Here is a 10,221-nt window from a genome sequence, read left to right as displayed (position 1 = left end):
CATGCGCTCGGCGTTTGTTCACAGGTTACTAAATAAAGAGAAGTGAAGCTGGGCAAACAGGGACAGGGCCATCAAAACTTCAATGTCATGGGACATGCCCAGTGAACATCAACCAAATAATGTCAAAAATTCACTCTACACACACACTGATAGTAACTTCTCAAATGACATTGTCATGGCTGGGATCATATCTTATATTTTGATTTTCATTGTTTATGATCAGTTCTTTAGATTGAATGACAAAAAACATGTATACCTCGAAGTGATGCTATGAACTGTGGGTGTTGGCATATCGCTTGGAGTGTCTTCCATGGTGGTGACCTGGGTTCCATTGCTTTTCACACAGGCATATTTTGTGCAGACTTCGACCTGCAAATAGTAATTGAGAAAAGCATGGATCCAATTATTTTCAAAATCCAGACTGTCAATGACTGAATCTCACCCACCTTCATGTCATATGAATCTCTTAACAGCCTGTCGGGGTTAATTAAATATTAATTTTTGGTGTTAATTGACTCCAGTGGGACAAGTCATAGAGTGCAAGAATAGAGTGCAGAAGTGGGCTCAGGACAATTGATTTAGTGACTTAAATGGTGATGTGTAGTCCCTCCTCCCAGCCATTCAGAAAGAGACAGACATATTGATCTATTCGGAGCCCAGGTAAGGGATAGAAGATGCCTAGGGGACAGTTTGCGAGCATAACAGTCATCACTGTGTACTGCTCTCAGAGCCATAACCAGGTAGTATAATAATGGTACCTTCTGGGAGTCTTGACACTTTCCAACACATGGTCTAAATGCAAATGTCTAATAAAAAATAAAAAAAACACAAGACCTAGAGAAGACTTCCAATATGGCTGAGTTCTTTTATATCCATTTGATCCAGTATTTTTACCTTAATCCCAGTAGAAACTCATCATTTACTTTTTAAATTCTGCCCTGGCAGCTGAACAAAAACCGAGGAGGGTTTAAAAATTGGGTTCATCAAGCCTTATTAAAACAAAAGAACACGTTCAGCAAGAGGAGGAGAGAGAATTGAATGTACAAAAGATCGAGCCTGGAACATCCAAGAAATGACATCATTCTGTTCTCAATTCAAGGATAAACCAAAGAGGAACTAGCTGTTCCTTTCCCAATGCTAATTGACTTCCATTCATTGATGCCACCGAGTATTTTGAGGTAATATCTAGTAGATATTTAAACACTATCAAGGCCGTCCAATTAAACCTCAAATCACCTCAAGGCAGATGAACTTAAAAGATACCTGCTGGTAATGGAATTAATGACAATAAAACTCCATGCATATTAGGGAACATTTGACTCTGTGCATAATGAGGTAACTCAAAATCAACTCAACTGAATTTATTATGTAAATGATACGTGCCAAACGTTATAATGGGTACTTACAGCAATAACTTCACTGAGTCCTCACAATTCCATTTTCATATGTTTGCAAACTGAGGGTCAGAGAAATCAGGGAATCTGACTGAGTTGGTAAGATAGGAGATACCTTATTTGGGCTTTAATATACCCCATCGTCTTGTCATCTAAATATAAAGTATACCTTTAAGTTCTAAACAGCTTAGGGGTCTTCAAATGAATCTCTCCAGAAGTTCTTTATTTTGACTTTGGAGAAATATGTCAATATTTTTTTTTCTCATTCTTATAAATGCTAAGATAACTCGGGTGAAGTCATGGAAGTCATGGGGTAATTAAAAATAATGTATGTCACTGTCCTCATCACACTTTTCCCCATATTATCATCACTCTCTTCTCTCCAGGGATTCACCTGTTTGTCCACCGTGCACAGGTTTAACCCTGATCAGCTTCCCTCTTTCCTCTCTCCTTCCCCACCAAACACATCACCTGTAACCAAGATGGAAGGTAGACACTTGGAGACACACCCCGGCATGTTTTCTTTCACAGACCCACGAGCGTAACCATCGAAAAGCAAGGTGCTAACCTGAATGTCATAGACAGTGAAGGGAGACAGGTCTGGTAGGAGGAGGGACCCGGGCACATCCATCCCCGTCTTGTGGAGCCGCTTGTTTACACAGACAGAATATTCAGTGACGACGCCATTTGGGCTGGAAGGCGACGTCCAGATGACACGTGCAGCTGTGCTGTTGATGATGACAACCTCTGGAGGAGGCATGCCCTGAGGCTCTGGAATTAAAGGGGAAAAATGGAATAAACTCCAGCTGTCTCTGCAAAAGCACTTATTAGAGCGAATGCAGATGAGTATTTGGGTTTCGCGAAGGGGGCGTTGCGTATCGGCTCTCCACTGATGAAGTTATCACAGGCTTATTATACTCTCAGTTAGAAACCATGAGAATTGGTGGTAAAAGGCTTTCCTCCACTGGCGTACTGCTAATCTTCGATGCTCTGTGACCAGTGGGGTACGATGATAAATGACTCACCCATCTGCACCACTAACACAGCTATTACTTGTCTCCTCTCCTATCCCTTCACCTCGTACCTCCCAAGAAGGGGGGAGGGGGGGAGGAAATTCGCTCCTTAAGCAAAAAATAAAACTCAAATACATCGAGGCTGGTGGGACGTGAAAAATCATTTGCTGTGGCTAGCTTGTAGCTCAAGCAATATGAAGCGATAATGCAATATTGTCATTATGCAAATGATTTTGAATGTTGATTACCATAGGTAATGATGAAATCCAGCATTAGAAAAAGAGCCTTGCTTGGCGTTAAATTACACAATTACTCGAGCGTGTCAGAAATAACTACGTGGAGACCTATTTTTATCTTAAGAACCCATCTTAACTGGTTGAAAAATTGTCCTTGTGATCCATTCTATTTTAAAAACAAAAGGTGCCGACCTCGGGCACCTCCGAGGGAAATGGGTTCCTCACTTAAAGTGCTCTCCTAATGACCTGGAACACTTGCTTGGGAGGTAATGATATTATAATGTTTATAATGAGACTTTATAAAGCCAAAAAGATTAGAAAGACCATTCCAAACTCATTTCAGATGCACAAGTTGCCTTTCTCTGCATCCTCCCCCTCGCTAGCTGGCTTCGGAGTGAGTCACAGGCAATTTTTCTCAGGGGCTGAACTTCCACCCACCATTTCTGGTGACTCAGGGAGGGCCCTCACTGGCTTGGCTGCCACGGTGAAAAGCATCCTGTTTTTGAGAGCAAATCTTTGTGGGGGGGAAAAAAGTCTCTAAATGTCACCATTTATTGATGGGAACTCGGCTCCAAACTAAGCTTCCACGGAAAAGAACAGGAACAAATGGGGCTAATGTCCCATTATGAGAGCCCGGGCTGCTGTCTCAATGGGACCGCTTATTGATCCGCCACTCGATGACAGCAAGCACTTAAGATTTTAGCCCCGACCCCCTTCCCTCCAACACCGGAAATTTTATAATGGAGGGCTGACTGATCTCAGCCTCGGCAAGAATCAATCAATTTCACTCGAATCCCTGAAGCCCAGCGAGCATCCCTTGACACCTGGACTCACCCCCATCGCGAGTAGTTGCGTACAGGACATCGCTGGTGATGCTGTGGACACCGTTGAAGACAGAGATCAAAATCCGATACTCCGTGTTTGGACTTAAGTGGCCAATGACATGAGCGTTTACATCTGGGAGGATTTTCAGAGATTCATTTGAGGTAGCAGAACTCCAAAAAAGCATATAATACTCAACGTCACCTTGTAGGTCTTGAAAAGCTGTTAACGATAAACACACAACACCTTCAATGTGGCTGACCTAAAAGGGCCTCAGGGGGAAAAAGACAGAATAAACTCTATGATTTGCTACTCCTAGGATGGGATGGAAGAAAGCATATGGAACCTTCCTTATGGTTGTAATTAAAACTTTTTTTGAGCCCACAACCCGGGCATGTGCCCTGATCGGGAATCGAACCATCACCTCCTGGTTCATAGGTCAATGCTCAACCACTGAGCCATGCCAGCCAGGCAAGAGAACAATTACTAACATTGCAAGAAGTAGGTGGCCTTGCCCAGAGGTGTGACTAGGTAATGTCCTTAGGAGAGTAGGCTGCATAGGGAGGAAAATGATTATGCAACAATCCTTCCCATCGCCGACCCACCTCCACGAGGTAACCTTGGTGCCCACAAACAGGTACCTGAAAAATGTCTAAGGTATGAGTGGGAATAGCGGCAGATTGCATTACCTACATCCCGAAGGTCAGAGGCGCGGATGGTCCAGGTAATGAAACCTCAGCGAGCTGCTTCAGATCTATTAGGTCTGTCGGTTTTTATAAGCAGGCTCTCTTCAGGCATGCAGTTATAACATGAGGGGCCTACAGGCGGGAAATTCAGCAGCTGGACCGCAACAGAAGCATCCAAATGCCAGCTGGGGGAGGGGGTGCCTGCCTTCATGAGGAGGCACTTAAGATGGATCAGGCAGGGAAAGAATAGAGAGGAAGAAGGAGATGAGAGAAAATGTATTCTACTGTACAGAAGACTCCAGCTCCAGATGAAAACTGTGTATTTTTCCCAGAGGTGTCTCAGAGGGCATCATAAGTGTCAATTGACCGACATTCTTCCATCTAAACGGCTTAAAATCCCAACAGAAGGGACACTGAAGACCTTATAAACACCCCAGAATGATAGTCTTTTGCAGAAGTGGATGACTTACTGGCACCGCAGATCAACACAACCAATACTAACTTTAATTTACAATGAATGTCACCTGATACTGGTTTCAATTCACGACTGATACAACATTGGGGCAGGTTCACACAGAGGTTCTAAAATGAAATAGGAAGTGTGCCTCCTCTTAGGCTGTAACAAAACTCAAGACTGGATCAGAATCCCAATGGGAAGTAAGTTCACACCTTTCTGTATTACAGTAGATGACAACCCGAGTGGGTGCAGTTTTCTTGCATTAAGCATATAGTTGAATTGGGCTTTGTAAGTTCCATATTTCTCAATATTTGGTAACATTCTAGCAAGTTTTGATTCAATTATTTGCCAGGTTTGAAGTAATGCTTAGAGGAATGATTATAATTCATATATCTATGATATTGATAGATACAGTATTGTTTTTTTAATATATCTTTATTGATTTCAGAGAGGAAGGAAGAGGGAGAGATAGAAACATCAAAGATGAGAGAAACCTTGATCAGATGCTTTCTGCACACCCCCTACTGGGGACTGAGCCTACAACTCAGGCATGTGCCATGATCGGGAATCGAACCATGACTTCCTGGTTCATAGGTCGACACTCAACCACTGAGCCACACTGGCTGGGCGTTTTTTTTTGTTATTTTCTGATGGAGATAATGTATCGCTGTGAATTAAAGGTCAGCTCTTAAATGATCCTCTACCGGCCAAGCAGATCTGAAATTTCAGCTACTGCAGTTTCTAAGTTGCCGGGAAGACTGGATCTATCTGCAAACTCTCCTCACCGCCTGCACAGAGGTGATCTGCATGGGGCCAGGGTGAGCCCTGTGTCACTGACACACGTCCAGTACTGACAACCAGGCTCCCTTTCCTGTCTCAGGCTGGAATCCCGCCTATGACCAGGGCTCACTCACATTACCGCCCCCCTCGGAAACGGCTCTCGCTAATAAGGCGTGAGTGACAGACGTAGGGGCGAGTTCTCTGCAGGGAAGTGTGCGTACAATGGGATGCGGTTTCCAATGCATACCCGGGCATTTCCATCACAGCTGCTGGGCACCACAGTCCAACCCAAAGGGGACAGTGTAAGGGAGAGAAGGCCCAGGAGGAGGAGGAAGAGGAGGAGGAGGAGAAGGAAAGAGAGTCGGCCTCTGAAGAACAGCACAGGGACCTCGGCTTTTGGTGTTTTGACTTTGGAACCTGTTCATTTCAGATTCACGGCGGTACTAACGCATTAAGGGGAGATAAACACACGACGAGCAGCTTGCTTACTCGGTTTATCCCACCGCACGTCGAGGGCCGAGTGGTTGAGGACAGTCACGGAGACCCTGGCTCCTCTCTGCGGCAGGCCAGCCCACGTCGTCACCGTCGCTTCCTGGCTGGGTGTGAAACCCACGCTGTTGTGGACAAAAACTTTATATGCGTACGTGGTGAACCTACAAGGTTTGTAGAAGAGACACATAGACATTTCTCTTGTACAGGAAACAAAACACAATTTCCTTGTTCCTCAAAAATACAGGACTTTTCTGCACAAAAGGCACAATTTTCTTTTTCCTCTTAACAGTATACATGATCTTCTTTTTCTACACACACACACACACACACACACACACACACACACACACACACACACACACAATCACACACACACACACACACACACACAAAATCCTTATTTTTTTGTAACTCTTGAGCTTTAACCAGTCTCAGGAAAGTACTTTATTAGGATCACAAAGCACAGACGGCTATTAAAAACCAGCGTGGTTTATCGTCTCCCCCTCTCACTGTTTTGGGAAGTGATGAGGATTAAGACCCGTTCAAGATGCAGCTGCAAATCTGGCCAGTTTTCTATCTTCATTCCATCGGAGAGTTTCACGCTCCCCTTCTGGGAAACGCATCCATTTTCAAACATCAGAATCTCTCCTCTCCATCCTCTTCTTGTACCTACGCTTCTTCCCCCACATCTCATGGGCAGAGAGATAAACCCTTAAATTAAATCCTAATTGGGGAAGGGAGCAATGTCCCCCGGTGGGAGTCTGGCCGCAGTGAGCCCTCTTCTGCCTTCGTGGGAAGATAGTTACTTGAGTTAACCCTGTGGAAACGGAATCTTGTTTTGTAGGTGGAGGAAGCCTGAGGCTGTGATGGGGACTTTCCAGGTCACACATTAAATGGATGAGTCAAGACACTGATCCTTGACTGGAATTGAACCCGGAACCCTTCAGTAAGAGGGCCGATGCTCTATCCACTGAGCCAAAGGGAACAGGGTTACCTATGGTTTTTAGCAAGTGCTAAATAGTCTACATGACTACGACACGTGAGAAGGAGTAACCATAGTATTTACTGACTATTTAACGCGTGTTAGGAAGTTTCTACATGTACTAACTCATTAGCTCCTCACAATGACTAGGAAGTGCTACGATGATACCTATTTTGAAAAGGAGGCAAGTAAGGCTCAGAGTTAGATCACTTGTTTAAGTCGTCAAGGTAGTAGGTGGGGGAGAACAAATTCAAACCTGGACAGTCAGATCCCAGAGCCTGCTCTTCTGACCATCACAGTGATGGCAACAGTAATGCCAATCATAATGAGGACCTGATCTGTCCATACTCGGATGCTGGCATATAAATGGGGCTTGAACTTGAGGTATTTTTTCTAGCGAAGGGGATGGATTTTTGCTTACACATCCAAACAGCCTCGCCAAATTTCTTGTGTCACCACTAGTAGGAATTGGAAGGATGGGGAGTTGGGGTTAAGAGGGTAGCAAGTCTGTGACAATCGAATGAAACGAAGCTAATGGCTCTCATGGGAATTGAACCTGCGACCTCAGCTTCATTAGCTCTCCCCTCTGAGTAAAATACTTCTAATTGTGTTTTACTCCACAACCTGGCTTAAAAGAAATTTAGCTAGGGTCAGGGTGCCTAATCTCCTACAAAATTTGAATTTTTCTTCCACATATCTGTTATTATATATTAAGTAATCTTTATGGCTTTAAAGTGAGTCATTTTTTTTGACTCTTTTCTATAAGTGAAATTAACAGCACCAGATGGCACTAAATGGGTGAATTGTAAATAAATTCTGTAAGTCCTTATTTCTTCCAGTGATACATGAAGCTATTTCATTATAACTTAGGGATGGTGAAATGTACAATTTATGCCTGCGTAACAGAAATGTAGGTCACGTAGATATGCGTCATTAGAATGACCGTTTTCAAAGTGATATTACAATTTTAGAGAGAGCTTTAGAGCTTATTTGCTTCAAATAATAAAATTAGCTGCTGCCACATTTTACAGATAAGAAAACTGAGGCCCTGCGAAGGTAAGTGGCTTTGCCTAAAGATACACAACTAGTTAAGGTGACTGAGTCTCCAGTCTCCTCATTTCTAATATTTAATGCTCACCACTACCCATGGTTTTATTTAAATGAGAAATCAGCAGGCATCTTACTTGACGTCATGCATTTGTCTTCAGCATTTTCTTTAATTTCCCTGGTGAAGTTAAAATTTAAGGAAATAGCACCTTGAGATCTTAGATAAAATACTTCCTTACACTGTTTTCATTGTACCTGAGACCTAATCTTTATGCAAGTATACAGACCCATGGCTCTATATGTCAGTTTATATATATTTCACTTACATTTACAAAGAATGTGTTAGTGTGCTTACAGTGTTTTTAAAGTCACTTCGGGTATGTTGATTATTATTATTATCATATGGGACATTCCACTTAGCTAATAATAAAAAATACTTTTAAAAGAAAAATGCTAGATTAATGGGCTTCATATACTCATGCGAAACTTATGGATATCAACTTCTTCTCAAAATATTGTGTTCCCTACATTTGTCTTGAAAAATGTACCATTTCAAACCCTGTAGGAAACAGGTTTTTTTTTTTTGAAATCTGAACAGTGAACTAACTTCTATTGAGTCTATACTGTAACTAATAAAACCAATTGTTTGAAGGCCAATTTAGAAATTCCGGACTGTCATGGAGTTATTCCCTAAATGATTAATTTGTTGAGACCATCCTCAAGGCCCTCCCTTTACCAACACACAGAAAATGGTAAACTTATTGCATTATACACATGACTATGGCGTTTTTCCTTGTAAAACATAATATATATTGAAATCTTATTTCTAGAACCATACTCCTCTCAAGGTTCAGTTGCTATTATTCAAGTGAAGTACCAAACCAGGTTCACTTGAGATGATGGTTTTTAATCTGTTTACTTACTGAGTAGGTAAGTTAGATAAATGAATGAATGGATGGATATTTCAGCTGATTCAGTCCAGGAAGAGAGAGGGCAGGGAAGCCCAATAGGAAACTTCTAGTTCAAGACTCAAAGGATGATCACTCAGACGGGGAGATGCCAGCAATGGGAGCAGTTGGGGAGCAAGGGGTGCATGTGAGCTGTGCCAGGAGAAATGCTGACGTGGACCGAGCACAGAGGCCAGGTGAGGAGGCGGTGGCACATGAGGCCGGTGCTCAGTATTCAGAGCAGAGTCTACAGTATTCAGTACTGAGCCTACAGGAGTAACCTGATAGGAAAGATGTCTGCAACGTTTTCTTAAAGGAATACCTGTGGTGCTTTAGAATTTAATTACGTTGCTTGGACTCATGAAGGGGTAGAAATCCTCTTATCCCATTGAATCGCCTCATTTTATAAACAACTAAGGTGAAGCCATTTCCATTTTGAAAATTAGGACAAAGAGGGTAGGTGAGGTAGAGTAAAGAACCCAGAGTCAAACAGAAATTGAACAAAAGGATTAAGTGTCACTGTGGTACTTTGAACTATTCAACATGCTCCGAGCTCAATGCTAGCACTTGTTTTCATAGTTTCGTAATCTCACCTGCTAAGACCCTTATCTTCATAAAACCGCTGGGTTCCTGAGTAAATATTGTGCCACAGATTTAAATCTTCTGGGGGATTTGATGCAAGTGGCTGCTGGATTTTACGTCTCAGAAGCTCATATCTAAAGCAAAAGACAAGCAGAAACACTGGGATTATCTCAACTCACGTTATGACCAAAATTCCGGTGTTTCGTGGGATGAGTATGTGATGTGTGCCTGTGACTGTAAAGAACACATCTTCATTGACGATTACAGCGTTTTTTGAGATTATTATTTTTTCCTGACTCAAGTTTCAAATAGTCAACTATTTTGAACCCACCAACTCTATTCGCACTTTTCTGCTATCGGTGAGAACGGTCACATTTTAGATTTCTTGTGTGTCAGGTTTGCCGAGACTTTCTTGCCAGTTTTACACAAAGTAGAAATACAAAATGCTTATGAAGTTAATGATTTTCTAAGACTTCAACCGTCATTCCTTTATAAACAGTGATAATATTATCAACCCCACAGCCTTGGCTAAGGGTCAAGCCACTTGAGAACCACCCTTTTCTTACTTCTTATCCGTGTCCCTGACTACATTCTCTACAGGTTTCCAGGTAATAACACCATACCAAAGCATTACGTGCTGGCTTTGGAATTTTGAAACACATTTGTGTAAATGTATCCTTTAGAACATGCATCAAGTTTTCCCAACATATAATAAAAATACACTTTGAAAATCAAGGAAGGACTAGGTCAAGAATCATTAGAGAACAATGGTTGTTGTTTTAA

At 42.4% G+C, this 10,221-nt stretch overlaps 1 protein-coding gene across 1 annotated transcript in view; it reads right to left on the bottom strand.

Moving 5' to 3' along the window:
- Positions 1-10,221, bottom strand: part of USH2A (Usher syndrome 2A (autosomal recessive, mild)) — a 442,266-nt gene that overhangs the window by 122,740 nt on the left and 309,305 nt on the right. The window contains 4 exon segments of the mRNA XM_006761291.2: positions 257-369; positions 1,963-2,165; positions 3,478-3,687; positions 5,878-6,041. Coding sequence (XP_006761354.1) covers positions 257-369; positions 1,963-2,165; positions 3,478-3,687; positions 5,878-6,041 — 690 coding nt within the window.

The sequence above is a fragment of the Myotis davidii genome, unplaced genomic scaffold (assembly GCF_000327345.1).
Source record: "Myotis davidii unplaced genomic scaffold, ASM32734v1 scaffold174, whole genome shotgun sequence".
Lineage (NCBI taxonomy): Eukaryota > Metazoa > Chordata > Mammalia > Chiroptera > Vespertilionidae > Myotis > Myotis davidii.
Note: the sequence above shows the minus strand (reverse complement) of the source record. Positions and strands in the feature narration are given on the sequence as shown.